General features: G+C 42.5%; 2 protein-coding genes across 4 annotated transcripts in view; one reads left to right on the forward strand and one right to left on the reverse strand.

Moving 5' to 3' along the window:
* LOC124375649 (plectin-like) overlaps positions 1 to 13,527 on the reverse strand; it is a 95,657-nt gene extending 82,130 nt beyond the window's left edge. For all 3 annotated transcript variants that reach the window (XM_046834181.1, XM_046834180.1, XM_046834182.1), the window contains exons 1-4: positions 13,100 to 13,527; positions 11,951 to 12,100; positions 10,785 to 10,874; positions 4,080 to 4,153 (exon numbers count right to left, since the gene is read on the reverse strand). In XM_046834181.1, the coding sequence (XP_046690137.1) occupies positions 4,080 to 4,153; positions 10,785 to 10,874; positions 11,951 to 12,100; positions 13,100 to 13,255 (470 nt within the window). In that variant the 5' untranslated portion in view covers positions 13,256 to 13,527. The remainder of the gene's footprint in view (positions 1 to 4,079; positions 4,154 to 10,784; positions 10,875 to 11,950; positions 12,101 to 13,099) is intronic.
* Positions 13,528 to 13,718: 191 nt separating this feature from the next.
* On the forward strand, positions 13,719 to 21,493 carry pex2 (peroxisomal biogenesis factor 2). Its single transcript, XM_046833900.1, has 2 exons — positions 13,719 to 13,855; positions 20,334 to 21,493. The coding sequence occupies exons 1-2, from the start codon at positions 13,852 to 13,854 to the stop codon at positions 21,224 to 21,226; spliced, it is 897 nt and encodes a 298-aa protein (XP_046689856.1). The 5' UTR covers positions 13,719 to 13,851; the 3' UTR covers positions 21,227 to 21,493.
* The last annotated feature ends 2,040 nt before the right edge of the window (positions 21,494 to 23,533 follow it).

Below are 23,533 nucleotides of genomic sequence, written 5' to 3' on the forward strand. Positions count from 1 at the left end.
TATAACTTACTATATAAAAAATCTCATTTAAATGCTACTAAGTATATGTAAAAATAATATAGATAGACAGACAGACAGACCGACTGACAGACAGACAAACAGACAGACAGACCGACTGACCGACCGACAGACAGACAGACAGACAGACAGACAGACAGACAGACAGAGAATGTGAGGAGAAGTGACGCACTGATCAGCACAGCGATCGAGTCAGAGTTCAAATGAGACACAAGTGATTTATATTAAAGTGAACGCTGCTGTGATTCGGGACGTGTGTAGCTGCGCTCGCTGCTCTGCCACTGCGCTCTGATACGTGTGACTAACGAGCGAAAAACAACCACAGACCTGCAACGCAAATAACGGAGAAAGAGAGAGAGACAGAGAGAGAAAGAAAGAGAGGAGAGCGCGCGAGAGAGAGAGAGAGAGAGAGAGAGAGAGAGAGAGAGAGAGAGAGAGAGAGAGAGAGAGAGAGAGAGAGAGAGAGAGAGAGAGAGAGCGAGAGAGAGAGAGAGAGAGAGAGAGAGAGAGAGAGACAGAGTCACTCATGTCTGCACTTTGGCCACACTGTACTCTATTGATCTGTTTGCATGCCTAATAACAGAAGACCCGAACATGTAAAAGTCAATAAAAAAACCTGCATCCGCCTACAAAGCAGGCGTTTACTGAACTTCTCACTTCCACACGCATCTGAGCTCCAACACCATTAATCTCCATCACATTATCTCAGGCTGAACCTCAGTCCACTGCTCTGTCCCACCACACGCCATGAGTTTCTGCTCGGGCAGGGATTATTAATTATTATTCTACTATCACACAGTACTGATGAATTCGGATCTGAGAGAGAGAGAGAGAGAGAGAGAGAGAAAGAGAGAGAACGAGAGATGGCACTGACACCTATCTGGGGTTCAACAGGATTCTTCAAAACAAAGCTGAAGCGAGCCACATGATTAAACTGAACTGAATGCGTTACAGCTGTACACGCCTGCCTCAAAAAAGTCCACAGAAAAACACAAAACAACTCCTGCAGATCTGAATTTGGACAGAACCTGCCCTTAATCAGTGTCTCTCAAGTTCTACATCTATAGAAAATGCACTGAGACGACCTCAGGGCCCGAGTGCTCAGGAGGAGAACTGTTGGAGAAGCACCATCTCACGGCTGGTCCTGAAGCTCTACTCAGACCAGGACAGGAGATACGAACCATACAGATTATACAACACCAGGAAGATCAGTTCATCTCCTAATGGAAAGTTTTCATGTGTACGCAAAATACGCCCTGGAACGAAACATTTCGGTAACCGTGAAGGAGAAACTGGAGAAAAAAAAAAGAGAACAAGACAACAAGAAAGAAAGAAAGAAAGAAAGAAAGAAAGAAAGAAAGAAAGAAAGAAAGAAAGAAAAAGACAAAGAGAAGAGAAAGGATAAATAAATAAAGTAATTAAATTAATTGATTGGTTAATTAACTAATTTATTACTTAACCAATCAATTTATTTGTTGATTAATTAATTAATAAAAGAAAGAAAAAATGCTGAGCAAAAAAGGGCAAAAATAACAAATCTAAGACAAAGATTAGATGAGATAATTCAGACAGACAGACAGACAGACAGACAGACAGACAGACAGACAGACAGACAGACAGACAGACAGACAGACAGACAGACAGACAGACAGACAGATAGATAGATAGATAGATAGATATGTATAGAATGTAATGAACAGAATGTTGAGAGACAGTAAGAAGGAGAGTGATGAACGGACCTGTGAGAAAACAGAGAGCGAGAGAGAGAGAAAGATAGAGCGCGAGAGAGAGAGCGCGAGAGAGAGAGCGCGAGAGAGAGATTAACAAACAAAAGTTTTTTTAAACTGCATACAGTGGAGTACACACACACACACACACACACACACACACACGCACACGCACACGCACACGCACACACAGTGTACGGTGTGTTATCCGAGAGCAGGGAGAAGACTGGTGGAGTTCAGGGTGTGGATGTATACGGAGTAAATGGTAAAACAGTAGAATTGATGTTTATATAATGAAGTAATTTGATGTATATAATAAAAAGTGAAGTCATTGACGCGTCGCTTTAACTGAACCTGAAATCAATAAATCATTATTTTTCCGATTTGAGCTCCGTGAAAAAAATAAAAATAAATAACTGTAGATAAACAAAACAAATAGGGAAGGAAGTGTGGGGAAAAGCGAGTGAAATTCCATCACCCACCGCGGCGAAGCCACTGCTGGGGATCATTTCAATCTGTTCCTTTTAATGTTGATGCTGGTGGCAGGGATGCTGCCTACATTTCAGACTTACGTGATTTGATGCTGCACTTATTATTCGAATGATTATTTTTTTATTTATTCGCTGATGTTTGAAGGTTCTTCCTGAGAGGCGGCTCTGGGAACTCGAGCTCCGGCTACGATGCACAGCAGCCTCCTGGTGCTACAGCTTCCTGTCTGAAGGTGCTCACATGTACCTGGAGGTGGGATGGGGGGAGAAAGAGGAGAGGGAGAGAGATAGATAGAAGGAGAAACCGAGACAGGGAGAGACAGACAGACAGAGAAAAAGGAGCCGGAGAGAAAGAGGGAGAGAGAACAAGAAGAGAGAACCGGCAAAAAAGAGCGAGAGAGAGGAAAAGAGAGAGGGAAAACATGCGATAAAGGGAGAGAGAGAGTCAAGCAGAAAAATGGCGAAAGAAATGGAGTAAGAGAGAAATGTAGAAAAGGAAGAGAGAGAAACAGTGAAACAGAGACAGAGATGAAGGAAGAGGATGAAGAGAGAGAGACAGAGAATAAAGAAGACAGCAAGAGGAGATGGGAGAGGAAGAAGAGAAAGAGAGACAGAGAGGATTTGGAAAGAGGAGGGAAGGAAGAAGAGAGTAAAAGAGAGGAGAAAGATGGAGATGAAAAGAGCATGAGAGAGGGGGGACGAGAGAAAGGGAGACTGGGTGAGAAAGTGAGAAATGGATAAAGAGAGAAAGAAACAGAGGCAAGAAAAAGCAAGACAGAGAGAGACAAAGAAAGAGAGGGAGTAAGAAAGGATGAGAGAGAAAACAAGAGCGCAAGAAAGAGCAAGAGAGGAAAACCGAGGGGAAAAACGAGAGAATGGTGACAGAGAGAAAACAGAGTAATGGAAAAGAAAGAGAGAAAAAGGGAGGGAAAGAGAGAGAAAGAGAGAAATCAAGAGACTAAGAGACAGAGAGAAAAGAAGAGGAAGACAAAGAGAGAGGATAGAGAAAGAAGGAGCCAGAGAGATGAGGGTGAAAAAATAAAGAAAGAGGGAAGAAAAGATTGGAGAGGAAAGAGAGGAGAAAGACAGAAAGAAAGAGGGAAAGGCAAAGGAGAAAGAAACAGAGAGAGGAGAGAAAACAGAGAAACAGAGATATTGAGAAAGAACGATGGAGAGGAAGAAAGAGTCAGAGAGATGGGGAGAGAAAGAGATAGAGACATAGAGAGAGTGTAATGGAGAGAGAGAAAGAGGGAGAGATGGAGTCGTTTTCTCCGCTCGCTTTACCTCATCACGGAAGAGAGGAACTTTAAGAGGAGAAAAAAAAAACTATAAAGGTTGATGAGAATGAAAAGGTGGAGCGCTACACTCCAATGGAGTAGAAATGAGAAGAAGAAGGAATAAAAGAGAGAGAGAGAGAGAGAGAGAGAGAGAGAGAGAGAGAGAGAGAGAGATTGTAGGAAAACACAAAGTGTGGAAAGGTTTTCTGTTTCGCTCGTTGCAGGAGTTTGCAGGAAGTTGCGTGATGAGTGCAGCAGTTACTGCAGCGCTGCACCATGCCTTTAAAACTTTTCGGATTTTTTATCTGTATTATTCCTACACACACACACACACACACACACACACACACACACACACAGGAAGTCGACAAAACAAGCTTCGGTGTGATTTCACAAAAATTCGCAAATGTTTCAGGTTCTCGATTCTGATTGGTCGGAAATGTTACTATATCACAACAATTGCGGCGTTGCCATGGCGACGGCAGCGGCGCTTCCCGGTCGTTTCCTACGTCCTGTTTCAGACTTTTATTCTTTACGTGGAAGGATTTAAGGTGTGGTTTATTACTCACGATATCCGAGTGCTGAGATCTGATCGCTCGGCGACGTTCTCCAGAGTCTGCGGCCTTAACGGGAGACACGTGACCTGTAACAACCATCGAACACAGAGGTACCTACGTTTTATTGGGTTTTTATTACATTTTAATACATATAAACATATAAATAAAGAAAAAATGTGAAAATAAAATGTAACTTTTTTAAATATAAATATCTTTATCTAATTTTTTTAATTCATTTTTTTATTAGTTTTATTTCCCACCAGTGTAAAAAATTATATTTGTTGATTATACATTTATAATAAAAATAAAAAAAATATCCCAGGAAATAATTGTTTTATTTGATGACCCTTTTATTTTTCTTTGTTTTATATTAATATAACAGAAAATAAAGATCTGCTCGCTGTATCGTGATGCGACGAGATCTGTGATGAGAGACGTGTGACGACAACAGAGACTTTTTTCGTAGGAATAATAAAGTCGCTGCGTGGACGCGGGAAGACGGATGGACGAGATTTCGGGTGTATAAATAAATTCGGTGAATAAAACATACGGACGGCTCACGTGGTCAGCGCTGAACTACAGCTAATTAGTCTTCCGCTGCCTCGCCTGGTGTTGTCTTTGGAGAGCTGGGGATTTGAGGGCTGGCCGAGTTGCTGAAATATTGCAGGGGTGTGTGTGTGTGTGTGTGTGTGTGTGTGTGCTGGAGTGAAATATGAGGCTGTGGTGTGTGTGTGGACTTGAAATATGGGTATGTGAGTGTGTGTTTGGAAGGTGCAGTGACAGAGGTCACTCTGGGGGGAAAAAAGGAAATCAATGTGGATGTTAATTACTCGCAGGTCAAGTCCCTGTGCCATCGGGTCTATTTTATTCCCTTCGTGACCCAAACAGAGAGGGGCGCTTGCCTGATTTCTGCTCTGCTACAGTTCGTCTAAAGTGTTTAGAAACACCACACAGACACACACACACACACACACACACACACACACACACACACACACACACACACACACACACACACACACACACACACGGCTGTGAATGTGGCTTATTTCAGGAGGGTCCTGTTAAAACAGGGGTTTAGTATATTTGTAAAAATATTAGTCATGATTCTGAGACGGGAGGAAAAAAAAAACGAGGGATGTAAGGATGCGGTTTTCAACCCTGAACGACGGAGTTCTGTTTGTACTTTAAAACTAAATAGAGACCATGAGAGCTAACAGTTTTAGCGTGTGTGTGTGTGTGTGTGTGTGTGTGTGCGTGTAGGCTAATTAAGAAGCCTGCGTAGGAACGCTTGTTCACTGAAGGTGTACAGTACAGTTGCTGTAAGTGTTGAGAGACGTGTGGAGTCGGAGTGTAGACGGAGGACAGAGGGGAATTAAACGTGTAGAGAGTAACAGTAAAAGCGGGCTGGAGGTCTAAGCCGTGACTCGATGTCTTCAGGGTTTCTGCAGGTTCCACCGAAATCAAATGTGAGCCTTTTAAAGACTTTTGTAAAGACCATTAAGAATGAAATTTAAGACCTGAATCACGCCATCAAAAACACACACAAGTATGTTGTTAGCGACCGGCCTTAACCCGAGCCCTAAATCCATCTTCCCCGTTTATCGCGGTTGTTACGCGCCAAAACCGACCGCCAAAAACTAATTTCTGCGCTATAAAAGGACGCCACCCCAAAATGTTCTTATCGTTTAAGCCGTGAATCCTCTCACACTCTTCACACACACAAAACTTTTGCAAGAATTTAGCGAGATGAATTTTGTGTAAATTCGTAGAAATATCCCATTTATAGTAAACACTGTACAGTGTCCAGTTCTGTAGTAGCGTAGGCTTTGTGTAGTTTCTCTGCTTTTTTTATTGGTTGAAGTGTCATATGATGTCAAAAAGGGGGCGGGGCTAAAGATACACTGCATTTTTTATTTTCATTGGCTAAATCTGGTGACGTATGTCTTTAAAACCACCCTTTTTTTACGTCAGAGGATACCATAACCAATAAATAAGCGTTAAAAATCGTTGTTTTTTTGTAATGCTACTCATTTTTTAATGATGAACTGAAATCGGGACTGTTCACAAAACAAAATAGTTATGTGACAAACGATAAAGTGGGATAAAGTTTTACGTCTGTGTTACAATCCAGCGAGAGATTCGATCTGATAACACGAAGCTGATTGGTTGTTGTATGTTGATCTCATTTGTACTCGTGATACAACTAATTATTTGGATTGACGAAAGAAAGAACTACAACAACCACAGAAACTGACAAACAAAAACATTCTTAAGTCCTGCGAGATCATTTGATTGACCATTAGAGGCAGCGTTACACGGAAATCGGAAAATTAAGACCCGTTTAAAAATTGTTCAAGACCCACAAAAGCAAATTTAAGATTTTTTTTTAAGGCCTTAAAGTTTGATTTTTACATTTTGGATTTTTTTTTAAAAGATCCCGCAGAAACCCTGTGTTTTAAGAGTGAGCGTCAGACTTGACATCAAGAATCTCGTCAGCCACCCGTCATGTGTTCCGACTGTAACAAGCAGCCGAGAGTCAATAACCGGAATGAAATTCCAGACTCTTGCCATGAAGCTGCGGTCAATCTGAAACGTTCTTTTTTTAATTACGTTTAACGACTTAATTTCGTCAAAAGAAAAATGACGCCCCTGTGAAAGGACGCCGTGGCACAATTCGCCGCCTTAACGGCGTGTTTAATCTCCTGAGCCGCTTTTCTTTCACCAAAAAAACCCCGTCAGAAATCTACGTATACGTGGTTGTGCGACTGTAAAATTCTCGCCGTTTCCAAAGTGAAAGCCAAAGCGGAATCAGGACTTTACCGACATTTATTAATATTTAACTGCGCTAATAAAATGGTCTAAAAATACCCAAGGCTGCGTAATTTCCAATATCATTCATCTGGAATCGTTACACTTTCCAGATTCAGTGCTCCTTTACATTATAGGCAAATATAACCATCACTTAAAACCCGCAGTCCTGCGAGACCTTCAGCAGCGAAATGTCTACGGATTCCTGCTGCGAAAATGGACCTCAATTGCACGGTGCAAACAGGTAACTCTGTTAAATGGTTATATTCTTTTAACATGGTGTTATATAAGATTTGGCACAGGGACACTGCTATAAGTTCACAATAGCTCAGGACTTTCTATACATATTCGCATGGCCATACTTTAACATGCGACGTGAGAAACTTTGATTTAGTTTCCGGTCTCAAGTTTGCTCGGGTTGAATGCAAGTCAATGCGAGAAAAATTGTGTAGAGTGGCTTTGTTTGTAGTCGTAATACAGTGGATCGAATTTGGATTAGCAAAAGAAAGAACGTCAACAACGGCCTTTTTACCGATTGTTTTTGTTTTTGCATTTTAACGATCGTTAGAAATGGTTACACAAACATCGGGAAATTAAGACCTGGTTACATTTATTTAAGACCCACATCAGCAAATTTAGGACTAAAATTTCAATTTTTAAATGTGAGACTTTTTTAAGACAAAAGGCTTGAAGTTTAAATGTATCGATCCGTGACCTGTTCAGACCCGTGTTCTCTCGCTAACGGTAGCTAACATCGAACAAAAACAATGTAGCGTAAATTTTACGCTATACTCAAAAAAAAAACGAAAGACGAGACACTGAAAAAAGTCGGAAAAGGTGCTCTTATATACGACTGCAGACGCCAAAGAGGCAATTTCATAAGCGCGTGTTCCTGTTGCCTCCGGAGTTACGACACCCGCGGGCCTGTAAAAAGCCTCGCAAATCCGAGCGCGGCTTTGCTCATTTAGCTCCTTTCTGAAAATTGGTCAAAAATTAATAAGGCAAATAAAAAAACATTAGCTGATTAATAAACGTACAGGAAATGGAGGTTTTAATTTCCTAGCAGTGTCCGTGGCGAGGTCCCGCTCGCGATCCGTCAATGCGGCTCTCGAGCTTTACGAAAGGCCATGCAATTTATGGTAATGAGCTTTTTGAAGGTTATGACCACAGTAAACTAATTTGTTAGAGGAATGGCAAAAGCTTGCACAAACAGTACTCAATCATTAAAGCTGTAGAGGAAAGAGGGAGCGAGGGAGAGAGAGAGGAAAAAATACTATTAAAGTAATGGTCAACTGCCGTACAGAAGAGAAGAAAAAAAAAAAACCCAGACGCAGCTCGGTACGGGTGTGCTAATATATAACAGGGCCAAACATGGATGTTGCATCACGCAAATTACTTTCCGGGGCCATTTTGAACATTAATATGGTCGGAATAGGGAGAGGGAATATAACGAGGAGCGGGAAAAAAGCCGTCAGCGCTCGGGCCACCAGCCAGAGCGGCAGCCGACAGGAAGAAGTCTGGCGTCTGGCTGAAAACGGCATGACGGGGCTGACCGACACGTCGGATTAATACGTGGAGGTGGCCGCATAATAACTCTGTGTAACACCAAATTCTGGACTCCGATTGGTCGTGATGGTGTTGATTCGGTTTCTGGAACAGAGGCTCCGGTGGTGGTGCGACTGCGAATCGCGGGTTTATAATAATGCGATCGTTGCTATGGCAACAGCTCGTTCACAGGGACTCGTACAGCAGACCTGCTACATCAAATAAAAAATAAGTAAATCAATAAATAATGTGTAACTGATGATAGAGTGAAATTTTCTGTATGGAGACTTTTAATGTATACTTATATAAATGTATATATATTTATATTTGGAAGGAGTCTCCAGTTTCAGGTGTTAAAGATTTGTAAAATTCAGAGGTTAGTCTTTTGTGTTAAAAAAGGAAATAATAAAGGAAGTCTGGCGAAGAGGCGACTTTTACAGCTGCTGTAGCATAAGTGAGAACAGGAACTAACCAGATAAAAAGTGCTTATTGGACAAATCTTTACTGCTGTGGTATAAGAGGAATAAAATACTTAATTATTTCCCTTCAAAAAAACATTTATTCCTTATATAACACAGTAAATCCTATTAATAATCCGTCTTGTTCTCGATAATTCGCGGCACCATAACTGTTTCCAGTGCAGCTAATATCCTGCTATTACTGCTTATTAGACTTACTTTCCATAGCGCGTTGGCGAAGCGTGTATTCAGAGATACAGTACACACCCCCCCCCCCCCCTCCCCGGCGCTCTGACCTGATATATTAACGAGGGTTTACAAGGGCATTCCACTACATATGTAAGTTTGGCCTTATTGCTGACCTTACAATGCACTTAGTATCCTGCGCTTGAATAATGCTGTCCTGGCTCCTACGAGCAATTTATTCCGACTAACGACCATCGAGTGGCTGTAAATCAGCGCTGGGTTCCTTCCCTACTGAGCCGGTGATTCCGGCCGGTGCGCCGATAGAGACCCGGGCGAGGAGCTCGAGCCTGACCTGGTATCGGCGCCTCTATTGATTTTAATTAGCCTAATTAGTTCATTATTCCAGAAATCAAAGCCGGCATTAATTACAGCCGCCCTACTCTGCATTACGGACTTAATATGGTAATGAAGCTGATCAATTATCACTCAAAGGGAAAGTCGTTCGAAGCGGTGCTAGCAAAGCAAGGACGAGTGACCTGGCGTGACCTCTGGGTTTTTTTCTCTTCGTCGCAGCCGGTCGATGGAACTGACGCAGAAGAGATGCTCATGGAGAAGAAGCCATGGCCTTGTGCTGCCACTTTTACTACTTTTACAATAAATGTTCGTAACGTTCATTATACACATGATTAATGTGCTTCTTTCTGAACATCTCATTCCACATTTAGTCTCTATTTGCTGTTATAATACTCTCCACTCTTCTGGGAAGATGTTCCACTAGATTTTGTGGAGATTTGGTTGAGATTCATTCAGGCACAAGGTTGTTAGGAAATCAGGTACTGATGGAGGTGAGACGATTGGAGTGCAACCAGAGTTCACATTCATCCCAAAGATGTTTAATAGAGTTGAAGCTTTACAGCAGAAGATCTTCCACTCCAACCCATGGAAACCAGATCTTCATGGAATTGGTGTTGTCTACAGGGGGGGGAACAGGTTTGAGTCTCCTAGTTCAAGCAAATGGAACATTTTATTTTACTGCCCCCGAAAGCATCCTGGAAAATTGTGCATCTCCATCATTACGTGGAAACCGTTGATTGAAGAAGCACATATGTCCGGAAAAGTCAGGTGTCCCAGGACTTTCAGCCAGAGAGCGTACATGATGGCTAATCGAATGCAGCCTATAAATATCAAAACCAATCAATTTTTAGTTGAACTGAGCGTCCGACGTTCCAAAATACGCTAAAATATCTTTCTGAGAAAACCGAACGACTGCGAAAACAACCTGATAAAACCAATTCTTCAGCGCCTAAATTTCAAAAACTCTTAAAAACACCCAGAAATACGAGCCTGCATTGTTTTGTTTTTTTCAATCCGTCCGTTTTACGGCCACGGTACAATCCCTGAGAGATTTGCGCCAGGAACCGGAAGCTGATTGGTTGTTTGCATGTTGGTCTTATTTGTAGTCGTAATACAGCGAATTCGATTTATATTGGCGAAAGAAAAAACTACAACAACCACGGAAAGTAACAAAAAATAATAATAAGTTCTGCAGGAGCATTTCATTGACTGTAGAAATACATAGACATCGGAAAATTCATTTTATAATTACAATTAAAATTCAGACTCACAACAGCGAATTTTGAAAGACGGCTGAATTTATTATGAGAAATCAGAAAGAGAGAAAAAAAAGGAGGAAAGCACTAATGTATGACCTACGCACAAGGGTTCGGGCGTCGCCCTTCAGCTGCTGAATCTCAGCTCTCAGACTCTTGTTGTCTTCCTCAAGTCGTCTCCTCTGACAGTCCAAATCCTGTACACACACACACACACACACACAAAATCCCTTACACACGTCTGTAAATCCATCCTGGCCTACTGCTGAGCTTTGATGCTGTGAAGTTTTACCAGTTCCATCAAACACCCAGCCACCAGCAACATGGCTGGAAATAACCATCAGATTCATTGAAATAATAATAAGAAGAAGGAGAAGAAGAAGAAGAAGAAAAAGAAGAAAAAGAAAAGCTGGTGCTTTGAATGACAAAGTCCTTCCGGATTCTTCATTCTGATTGGTCACAAAAAGTACATGTAAAAACCCAAATCTGAAGGCTCACGGTTAAATCAGACGTCTTTGGATGCTGGAGCATGGAATTTTCCCATTGCTTCAACTAGAAGATCCACCTGCTCCAGCATGATGATGCCCCTGTGCACAAAGCCAGCTAGCTCCATGGGTTGGCACGGAAGATCTCCTGCTATAAACCCTTTATAACATGATGAATGTGAACGCTGTCTGCACCCCAGGCCTCCTCATCTCACCTACATCAGTACCTGATTTTACTAACACACATGCGGATGAATGAATCTCCACGAAATCTCCACTAAATCTAGAACATCTTCCCAGAAGACTGGAGCTCATTATAGCAGTGAATGGGAACTAAAAAAAAAAATACTAATTGCATGATGGATTGTAGATTTGGGAGTTACAAAAATAACTACGAATAAAAATAATCAGAGTCGCTACACAACTGATGACGCAAACGTTAGAGAGCAGCTAGAAAAGCGTGCGGAGAAGATTTTTTACTAAACGTGATGCAAAAATGAATACGAACTTTGTGCTTTTATTGCAAATTTTAAAGAAAAAAAAATCACGCAGGTTTTTCTTTTAACCTTGTAAACCAAACACAGAAGGACATGGTGAAGTACACTTGTGTATAAAAGTGTGTGTGTGTGTGTGTGTGTGTGTGTGTGTGTGTAAGAGGAAAAAAAATCATTAACGCTCCTGAGCACTCTGCATGATTAAATCTATGAAGGCGGCCGTACACTTTTTTTTATTCCTGGGCCCCGTGAACGGCTCGTGTCGCTTAGCGTACAGATGTAACCTCATCTCACCTTAATGCCTTCATCTGAAGTCTGCAGTTTCGCTTTCAGGTCCGTGACCTTCTCGTTCGCTTCTTTCTCCAGCTCTTCCACTGTGTGGACCAGGATTCTGTTCTGGTCACTCAGGTCACTTATGTAAGAGTGTAGGATCTGGACTTTCATCTGCAAAACAAAGATTTATTCCACAGGGTAAAAGCTACAAAAAAAAAATCAGTTTTGTAAAAGCGTTTCTGTTTTGAAACTCATGATGGTCATGATACTTTACAGTGTCGAAAAATTGCCGTCGTCTAGACGTCACAATTTGTCAAACTCGCTCAAATCCTTACGCTCCAACTTTTTCAACTTTGAGGACAAAATGTTTACATGCCGCCTAATAAATATTTCCAGGTGACATGTTGTGCCTGATCAGTGTGTATTTTGATGTATTTTTCAACACTATAATTCACATTAAATCCTCCTGTATACGGCATTCTTATTTCTTTATTTACTCACTGTATGTTACGTATATTTTCCTTTTCTTAATATACAGCGTGTGAGTCTTTCGTGATTATTGGGACACCTGCATGTTCCTTTTGTTTTGGTAAAAGGCAAAAACACGGAGGAATTGGACAGCGAATGAGTGGGAGAAAGTTCTGTGGAGTCCAAATGGGACATTTTTGTCTCTAACAGAAGAACTTGTGTGAGATGGAGAACTGGAGAGAAGATGTGATCATGGTTGTTTTGGAGCAGGGAAGATTCCGGAAAGTGAAAGTGAACCAACACAGCTCCCATTCCCGACTTGGGCTCATTGGAACCGACTTCACCATACAAGACGATGAGCGTCTGAGTTCTGTAAGTGTTATTTAGAGAACAAACAGACGTCTGGAGTGATATCTATTATGGAACAACCTGCCCAGTCACCGCACCTCAATCCTACTGAACTGCTCTGGGATGAACTGGATCACTCCATATATCTCCATAAATCTCCTAGTGAAGAACATCTTTGGTGAGTTTTAACATCTTTGGTGAGTTTTACAAGAGGCACAGAAAACTATTTCAGCTAAATATTTGGAGATAAAGTCTGGACATTTTGTCAAAGTAAATGTTCTCACCAGGGTTTGTTAAATAGAAAATAAAAGGAACATCTCTCAGGAAGAATATCAGAAGTGATTGTCCACGTACCTTCAGGATCTCCTCTGGAGAGCATTTTATTTCACACTCAAGGCGCCTGAGCTTCTCTCCGTAAACACTCTGGACCTCGTTCAGCAAACCTTTCACTGATTTGTTGACAGGACAACTGGGTTTTTCCTCCAAACCAGAACATAAGTTTTGGTCCATCGTTATTTTAACTGTAAATCTGAGCTTCTGCCATGTTTCAGTGCAACTTCTAAATAAAATCCCTCATCCTTCTCTTACTAACCTAGCAACAATTTATCACGTGTAAAACTACTTGCAATAAAAAAAAGCCACGCATTTTTACAAACTATTTAAATATTCCTTTTTTATATATACACACTATTCATTTTGCGGTTTATTCCCAGGACTGTCAATAATCACTGTTGTCTAGTCAACGGCGTCCTTCCGGGTCTCCAAAAAAAACATCCCGCCCTTACTCGAATATGATTGGGTGAGATTGTATTAAGTATAAAAATCCCTCTCTCTGATTGGTTAGAATATCACAATCTACCCTTACGTCCGACACAGGAGTTCGGTTGAGAAATCAGCCCCGCCCTCATCGCCTCCGCTGCTTTAATAATGTAAAAATCGAGTTTGCCTCGCGCACTCAGGCGCGACACGCGATTGGCTGCGTCAAATCGCACACGTGACAACAGAGCGGTCTACGATTGGTGTATTCGATTAGAGGCGGGGCTTCTGGAGACGCAACCCGGAAATGAAGGAACTGCTGCATTCATCGTGTCGTGTTTGAGCTCAAAATGGGTAAATATGTTTACACGGCTTTATAATAAACACACAACATCTGGCATATTGAATTTAGAATCGCCTTCCTAAATGTGTTCAACTGAAAGTTTTATTTCAAAACAGCTTTGTATTCTTCTATTTCTAATTACATTCTAACGTATAAAAGTAAACAGTAAAAGTAAACAATACCTGTACGCTTTTTTTCAGTATTTTGTTTACATGCTGTAATTAGTGATTGTTTTGTTTTTATTGCATGTATGGTGTCCCTCATCGACATGTAACACGTCCATAAATAAAATATATTCTCATTATAACTCAGCAGTGGAGGGGTTAAGGGCCTTGCCCAGGGGCCCCAGAGCGTGGTGACGTTAAGATTTAAACTCATGACTTTAAGCTCCAAAGTCCAGCGCCTGAACCACTAACCGAGCACCTCCCCACATTTACTAGATCCTATTTCCATGTAATTTTCAACCTGAAGACCCCATTGATCAATAAAGGGTCCTGCCTCATTAGTTGACTTATTTATTTATGCATTTGTTTATTGTTTGCTTGTTTATTGGTGATAAATATCACAACCCTCCCCGATCAAAACTATTACACGATTAATAGATAAAAAAATCCGCTTGCTGATCGACTCTTCCATCCTTTAAACTCTCGGTCTGATCCTCAGCGTAAGATTGTGTTACGAAATTATGCACAAATCCCATAGTTTCTTATGCGTATCATCTGTATCACGAAACGTACTGCAGATTTCCATTCGGATGTCGATCGAGTCACGTACATCAAATGTCTTTTTTTATGTTAGATACATTTTTTTTTTCCAGAATCTGATAAATAGAACAGTTTAACATTTGCTCATTGTGTAATGACCAGGTATTTCTGGAGAAGATCCCTTTAAATATTATATACGAATATTTAAGCCGAGACTTATTCAGCCTTATCCGACTCGTACATCCGTCCTGTTGTTCGCGTCAGTCGAGCGTTTGGAGTCTTCACTCCGTAAAAATCGCGGCCTCGCCGTTTTCTCATTTATTAACTGTCCTTTCCAGTCATTCTTGCTGCCTCAGCCTTTAAATGTTTCATGAGATTTTAAGTTGTTTTCCTGCAAACTTCTGTACTTATTACTCGCGCAGGCTTTGCATCTTCCACCTTCCTACTCGCAAAATCAATTAATTCCCTTAAATTATTTATGCTCTGTGCAAACTAGATTAAGCGAAGCTCATATCTTTGTGTCAGACTCACTTTAAAGGCTGTTTCTCAAACGTTAACTTTTTTTTTTTTCCTCTGCTTGCGCGCGAGCTCGCACAATTAGGAATTAGGGAAATGGGGTCGCTTTGATAAAGCATGACGCATCGCCTCGGACCCCCTCGATACATTTGTTCGCATTCATATTTTATAACGGCACAATTAGTACGGACACGCGGGGAGTAATTTACCAACCAAAGATGACATCAGCTAAAAAGTTTCAAATTGACCTATTTATCATGATGGAATTGATACGCTGCTGTGGGAGTCATCATGAATGCATAAGCTTCGGCTCAAATCGAACGAGCGCATTGCAGATTAAAAGGCGCCGTCGCACTGATTAACAGCACGCGCACAACCGGAAAGGTTCCACACGGCCGCTCGTGTATCAGGTCCTCACTAAAACAAATAAATAAATAAATAAAGCTTTGTTTTGATTTTTTTTTTTTTGGTGTGTTTTCCAGGATCGGGGGGTCACAATGGATCTCTTTGTTAGATTACTTTAGTTTTTGAATCTGTTATCCAGTCAGGACACGATGCAAAAATATGAAATTTATGGCCTGCTGAAAAAAAAAACGTTATTCCAATATTCACAGCATGGTTACGTTTGGGACGTTCACCAGAACGCCATGTAATGGGGTTTGATTTTTTTCTCTTTCGTCCAGTGAAGATGAAACGAGACTGAGAACCGATTAAAAGTTGGCGTGTGGTGACTTTTGATGCCATGTTTCTATTAGAAGCCGAACAACGGCAATAAATGGCATTGGCATTGATCTTTATTTCTTATTAAACATTAAAAAAAGTTTTTGTTGTATTTTTAAGCTGTAAAAAAACAACGTATTGAAATGAATCCATTCCATGTGCATGCGCACTTCAAGCTGCAGCTACACCACGCTTTACCAAACTCAACCAACAGCTCATAAGGGAGAGATCTTATAATAGTTCCTTGTCGGAGCAAATTTGGACGCCTCGGCATTATAGGGTTGTAAAATCTCAATTCTTGCCAATGGTATTTAAAAAAAAAAAGTCTCGAGTTTCTCTCTTAGGTTTGAGCTAGGCATGCAGCTAGCGTTTCTGTTGGCCTCAATCTTCTCTGCTTCTTTCATCCATATTTTATTCTGCAGCGTCTTCTGTGTTTACCAGTCCAGAGCGATCCGGAGTTTAGCGGGTGGTGCGTCAGTAATAACGGTCCGTGGGGAAACACAGTGCTCCGTGTGTAGTAAAATGGCCTAACGAAGCATCGAGGCAAATAATTTTTGTATTTGAATTACTGATACTCGAGGAATCGTTACAGCCCTAAATTAAACGTATGTTTTTCTTATTTTTTACTTTTTTAGGTGAGGTGGTTCTAGTGGTTAAGGCTCTAAAACTTTGGCTTTGGGAGTTGTGTGTTCGAGTCCAAGTCATACCAGGCTGCCCATCTTGGGCCCTTGAGCAGGGCCCTTAACCCCTCATGGGTGCTCAGTTGTGGGCGTAAGTTACTCTGCCATGGATGGTCCAAACCCGGCTGTGAAAGGAAGAGGTTGAGCTTTAGTCTGCTACAGAAACGGCCAGTAAACCGTCAGATGCTGCTAAATGCGCCTCATGGTGCAGGAGGAATAAAAAAATGATAATAAAATACTGTTTTTAAATCATTTATAAAAAATAATTGGATTATAAATTATATCTTGGGGAAAAGTAAAAAAAAATTATATATTTCAAGACCTCTCATTAACTGGTACTAGCTAGAACTGAGAGAAGTGTCGTCATGGTAACAGTTGGGGGGTGGAAGGATGAAACCAAATTTAGTACGTTTTACTGTACAGAACTTGTGACCTTTTCACCTGTAGATGTGGTTCTGAGGGTGGTGGAAGTGGGTCTGCTGCATGAAATCTGCAGCGTTGTGATGCTCGAAGGCTGAAGGTCATGCTGTTAGCGTTCTTATCTGTTGCAGAATTGCGAGGCTCAGCCGCCTGGGGACGAGGCGCTTTATGGCCCGCTTCGTTGCCAGTCGTTTGTCATTTAATGCCGGTTGTCAGGGATTTGACTCGGCAAAAGCGAATGTATTTGCTCCTCGTTCTTTTGGTTGCTGCTTAAAATTCAGCACTTTTGTGTCGAGTTTATTTGTCTGAGCCGAGCCGATTCTGCACAAACGCTAAACCGCGTGCCCTCATTTCTAATCCACATATTGGAAGGAGAGAAGCTGATATGATGGAGAGGAGAAAGGTGGACATGTGGTGTGTTCAGGAGACCAAGTGGAAAAGAAGTGAGACCAGGAACATTGGAGGGGTTTAAACCGTTCTATCATGGTGTGGATGGAAAGAGAAATGGTGTAGGGGTGATCCTGAAGAAAGAGTACAGTAAGAGTGTAGTGGAGGTGAAGAGAGTTTCTGATAGAGTGATGAACGTGAAGCTGGAATTTAAAGGGGAGATGATAAATGTCATCAGTGAAGTGGTGGAGAAGATACCTAGGAAAAATGGGCATGTAGGTGAAGGTAAAGGTGATGGTGGGTATGGTTTAAAGGAGACGAATGTGGATGGTGGTAGGTTTTGCTATAAGGATCCAAATCGCAGTGGTGAACACTTATTTTAAGAAGAAGGAGGATCATAGGGTGACGTATTAGCGTGGAGGAAGGTGCACAAAAGGATCGACTCTGAACCCTTTCCTGTTTGCAGTTGTGATGGATGGGTTGACGGACGAGGACAGACAGGAGTCTCTATGGACTATGATGTTTGTGGATGATATTGTGGTTTGTGGTGAGAGTAGTGAGCAGGTGGAGAAGAGCCTGGAGAGGTGGAGGTACGCGCTGGAGAGAAGGGGAATGAAAGTCAACGGGAGTAAGACAGTACGTGTGTGAATGAGAATGAGAGGGAGGGCAGTGGAGTGGTGCGGTTGCAGGGAGAAGAGGTGGAGAAGGTGGAGGAGTTCAGGTACCTGGGGTCAACAGTGTAAAGTAATGGAGAGTGTTTTAGAGAAGTGAATAAAAAGAGTGCAGGCAGGGTGGAGTGGAGAAGAGTGATAGCAGGAGTGATTTGTGATAGAAGAGTATCTGAGAGATTGAAAGGGAAAGTTTATAGGACGTGGTGAGACCTGAGATGTTGTATGGATTAGAGACAGTGGCATTGAGTAAAAGACAGGAGGTGGAGCTGGAGGGAGCAGAGCTGAAGATGTTGAGGTTTTCGTTGGGAGTGACGAGGATGGACAGGATTAGAAATTAGTTTATTTGAGGGACAGCGCATGTAGGACGTTTTGGAGACAAGGTGAGGGAGGTGAGATTGAGATGGTTTGGACATGTGCAGAGGAGGGACATGGGGTATATCAGTAGGAGAATGCTGAGGATGGAGACACCAGGAAGGAGGAAAAGCGGAAGACCAAGGAGGAGGTTTATGGATGTGGTGAGGGAAGACATGCAGGTAGTTGGTTTGAAAGAGGCAGATGTAGAGGACAGGGGGGTATGGAGACGGATGATCCGCTGTAGCGCCCCCTAATGGGAGAAGCTGAAAGAAGATGATATGAGAATGATAAATGTGTAGAATTATTTCAATAAAATTTACAGCCCTGAGATTTTTTCCTCTCTTGCTCACTCCATCATATCCACCCCCCTCCCCCCCACGGTCAATGCATGTTTATGAATCACAGCTCTCTTGTATGTAGGTCAGGTCCTCTGATTACAGTCGAGGTAAACACAACCATCGATTGAGAATTTTCATGATTACAGAAGGATACATGGATTTTTGTTTTCCTTCTTCTCTCTGCAGCTCTCCAGCTGAAACCCTGTAAATTCAACTGCTTAATTTTTATAGGCAGCGGACATTGACAAAAGTGTCTAGTTGTTATATATTTGGCAACCGCTTTTGAGTCGGAGTGAACAGGTCAATAGTAATCCCCGTATTGATAGCGGGGCCTGTAGGAGATATTACTTGGCCCCGGCTAACGTCTGCGTGATCGTCTAAATCATAATTACATTAATATTGACAGGCCCTTGACAATAGTTGTGTTACTATTGATAGGTCGCTGTCAATAATATGTTCTCGAATATAACGTATTCATTCCTGACTTGTAAACTGCTCAATAAAAGCTTTTGAAAAGAAGAAGATGACAGTGACAATGACAGGGATGCCCGAGTTCCCAGTGTGCACTGGACATGAAAAGCTAAACTTTACCTTTACATTCCTTTCTTAGATTCACAATGCCGCCGCGTCTTTGTTTCGTCTGTACAAACCGAGACAAATCAAACAGATCGATCTATCTCAGCATGTATGTTTGTTTTGTTTGTTTGTTTATTTTTTCTTCCCCCGACAATGAGACGGCGTTGTCGTCAACAAAAGCATAGCTATTTGAAATGGCGCCCCTAGTGGATACATTTGAAAACGCTGTTTTTTTCCCGTCATGTTGCGGAGGCTTTTGAAAAACGATGACGCGTATTTTTGCCGTTGCCGAGGTCGGATCGACTCACGCTTTCGCACATGCACAGTACAGGGACACGTGCATTTCCAGACGTTTCAGTGCAGATGAAAAACCTTTAGGAAACGATTGAAAACGGAAGCGTGGCGCATTTTTATTTTAGATGTACGTGGGGACTGAATGGGGAATAGGATGATCAAAAAGTGCATAGCAGTCGTATGGGCAATAATACCAGGAATTAATACCAGGAATTAAAGGTGTTGTCATAAAACACGATTGTTCTAATGTGGTAAATGTTACAGTTTTTGCTGTGAGTTGTAGGAAAATATGACATGGTGCAGTGCTTATAATGCATCTATTCATGTATTCACCTGTCCTACTTCTACACAATATATATATATATACACTCATGAATATATTATAGTCGCACGACTTTATCAACGGTCCACTTAAAGCCTTTATATATAGTCGCTTCCCTAAATTCTGTAAGCCAGTTTATGTCGGAGATTGTCCTAATCCCGTCCATTGACGAGCACAAAGAGAAGAGGTGGCCACCTTGGGCCCTGGTCCTCGTTTCTAAAGTGCTTTGAAAAAGAGAGATAAACTCGCTCCAATATTCCCTAAAAGTTCTCAGATGGTATTTAGAGGGAAAAAAGCCGTCAGAGCGAAGCAGTCCCGTACGGCGCCTGTTTACTGCGGTGCCATGCGTGCGGCGTGAGGATAATCTCCTGTGATGTGATTTCGTCCTCGGCTTGAAGCTCCAGAGGGGACGGCATTAAGAAGAATTTAGGACAGGCTTTTTTTTTTTTTTTTTTTTTTTAAGTGAAATGCAGAGACCTGAACTCGTCTGCCTTTTTGTGCTTGCAGCCGGAAGTGAAAACTCGTCACCTCGTGTCCTGAGAATCAGCCAGCTGGATGCCTTCGAGCTGGACGATGCCCTGGAGCTGCTCGTCTGGTCCCGGTTCGCTCGATGCTTCCAGAATTTCAAACCAGGCCTGCTGACTCGGGTGGAGCCGGAGCTCAAAGCTCTGCTGCAGCTCCTCGTCTGGAGGTTCACCGTGTATTCCAGGAGTGCCACCGTGGGCCAGACGCTTCTCAACATCCGCTACCACAACACGCTCATCGCCGGACAGAAATACCGCTCTCTAAGCAGGAAGCAGAAACTCTGGTTTGCTTTGTTGACGGTGGGCGAGAAGTGGCTGAAAGAACGTTCTCACAGCTTCTTCCTCGGACACTCGGGCCTCCAGAAAGCACGTCATGCTCTAGCTTTGTTTAGCAGCGCGGCCAAAGTGGCTAGCCTGCTCAACTTTATGCTCTTTCTTCAAAGCGGGATGTTTCCCACCCTGACGGAGAGGATGCTCGGAGTGCGGCCGGTGTTTGTCCAGGACCGGGGTGCCCGCGAAATCAACTTTCGTTACATGAACCGGGAACTGCTGTGGCACGGCTTTGCTGAGTTCCTTATTTTCCTGCTTCCTCTGATCAACGTGTGGAAGCTGAAGTCCCGCGTGTCTGGGTTCTTCTCCGGTTCCGATCGCGCAGGTCGGGAATCGGAGTCGGGCGGACGCTCCGAGTGCGCAATATGCTCCGAGTGGCCGGTCATGCCCCACGCCATCGGGTGCAGCCACGTCTTCTGCTACTACTGCGTCAAAAGCCGTACGACCGCCGACGTGTTCTTCACGTGTCCCAGATGCGGTTTCGAGGTCGACGCCGTCCGGCCGGTCAAGTTTCAAATAGAACTCACGGAAATGCAGCAGACGTGATTACCAATTTTTTTTTTTATTATTTCTTTTTTTTTTTTTTTTTCTCTCTCAACAACAGCGTCGTCGTCAACGGTAACCGTAATGTGAACTCGTGTTCGAATCCCCAGAGACGGCGTCTGATGAAAGACCGCAGCTTGTGCCTTTTTGTTGGCATGAAATATGCAGGGAAAAGCCGAGGAGAGACGAACTCGATGATGCTTAGTTTCAAATTAAAACGATTTCTGTCGCTAATTTATTCCTGCTCATTAAAGTTTGATGGCGACTCGAGTATCAGAGGTCCACTTTTCCTCTCTCGCGTTCGCAGACGGTGCAAATGAATAAACATCAAAACAGCTCAGCGCCTGCACGTTAGCATCCCCAGTGAAGTGTGAAATTTGCACAAGATCAAGGAGAGGCCATGATGGGTTGGGATGGAATGGGATGCCGGGAGAGTGTGTGTGTGTGTGTGTCTGTGTGTGTGTGTCTGTGTGTGTGTGTGTGTGTGTGTGTGTGTGTGGGGGGTATTTTGGGGTGTACGGATTGACAGACACTCCTAGCATAATCTCCTTGGCCTTCTTAAGATTCCAGTAAACCGCCGCCGACCCGAGTAGGTCTGTGTGCTCCTTCTTCTTCTTCTTCTTCTTTTTCTTTACTTATTTATATATTTTTTTTAAACCCATATTATGCACTAATCCTAATAATAACAGCAAAGACGGTTATTTATTCTGGCGTTAACCTTCTCCAATGAGCCATGCCTCCAGCAAAATGCACCCAAGTGAGCTCAGGCCTGCTGGAAACTCCCACCTTGTTTTGATCGCATGGCCTTAATTGCTGATTTCGGAGGCAATCAATCACGACTCCAGGCGCGATGGAGCCCGTGGTCTGTTTTGTGCATCTTTTGAAATAATTCTCCTGAAGTTTCTTCAACAAAGAGAGCGCCGAAGTCTCGCTTTGAGCTTGTTATGCTAATGTGTTATTGCCAAACGCTACGCCGAGGCCCTTTGCTTTCGTTCGGGATTTAAAAAGACGTGCGCCAGGGCGAACGCCGTTATCCGTAACACGTGCGTCCGCGAAATAAAAAAACAAGTCCTTGTGGATGAGGGAAGAGGAGCCGTGTATCCTTACTGGAGGTTTAATGCGAACAGAAAGGTTGGACTGGAACTGCGTACATTACGTTAATGCGCGTTTATGCAGCTTCCATGTGAAAGGATTACTGTAATTCAACACTCATGAAGATGAATCACAAATGTCTTTGACATTTCGATTTCTTTTCAGCGCAGGATGTACACACGCCGCTTGACTTTTTTTTTCCCCCTCTTGTATACTTGTATAATACCTGATTACACAATGATAGCTCTTTTTAAGTTGGGTAAGTGTGTGTTGTGTGGGTGAGGATTCTGCAGGTGAGGCTGGAGAAGAAGTGAGTAAGTCATGGAGGCGTCGGAGATGAGGAGAAAACTCATGCAGGTTCTGCTGTATTTATTTAACTGTTACTTCACTTCCCAATCTGTAGGGTTTCATAGTAACGCTGTCGGACCACGTACTCGTCTGTGGCACACGTTTTATTAAAAAATTATGGGGGTCAGTGTGAATAGTGGATTGTGATTGGCTGGAAGGAGTTCGGCTGTGAATAGTGGATTGTGATTGGCTGGAGGAGTTCAGGTGTGAATAGTGGATTGTGATTGGCTGGAAGGAGTTCAGCTGTGAATAGTAGATTGTGATTGGCTGAAAGGAGTTCAGGTGTGAATAGTGGATCGTGATTGGCTGGAAGTTTAGGTAGTTTGCGTTTGTCAGTTGAATCTAAATGAATGCTCTGCTTATAAACACCTGTAACCATAGTAACCTCCAGTTCCGGTTCCATCCAGAGCGAAGCAGCGATTGTACACATTTCTTAATGGTGGAGTTTTGCGTGTGGTGAACCTTCTGTGGTGAATACGGGGAAATTTCAGAAATGGATTTGAGGCACAAGATGAATTTAAGGAGAAGAAAAACTCCTACAGCCGCATTGTTAGTAGAGACGCAACAAAGGAAATTAATTATTCTTTATCTGTGTGTGATTCGGAGCAGCAGATTTGTAGCTGTAACGAGACGTTTATAAAATGCATAATAAATAAATAAAGTGTTTCTTTTTATATATATAGCAGTCAATATCGCTCTGCTAACATCAATAACAGCTTGAACTCCTCAATGCTGAGATGTGACCATAGTAGAAGGTGATAATCCACGGCTGTGTTTGAGGCCTTTCACCGCTTAAATGCTCTCTGCTTCACCTCGGGGTTTAGCGACCTGTCGTTCAGTCGCTTGCTAGCGTGAACATGCGGTTAATGC

This window comes from Silurus meridionalis, chromosome 21, assembly GCF_014805685.1.
Source record: "Silurus meridionalis isolate SWU-2019-XX chromosome 21, ASM1480568v1, whole genome shotgun sequence".
In the NCBI taxonomy this organism is placed as follows: Eukaryota; Metazoa; Chordata; class Actinopteri; order Siluriformes; family Siluridae; genus Silurus; species Silurus meridionalis.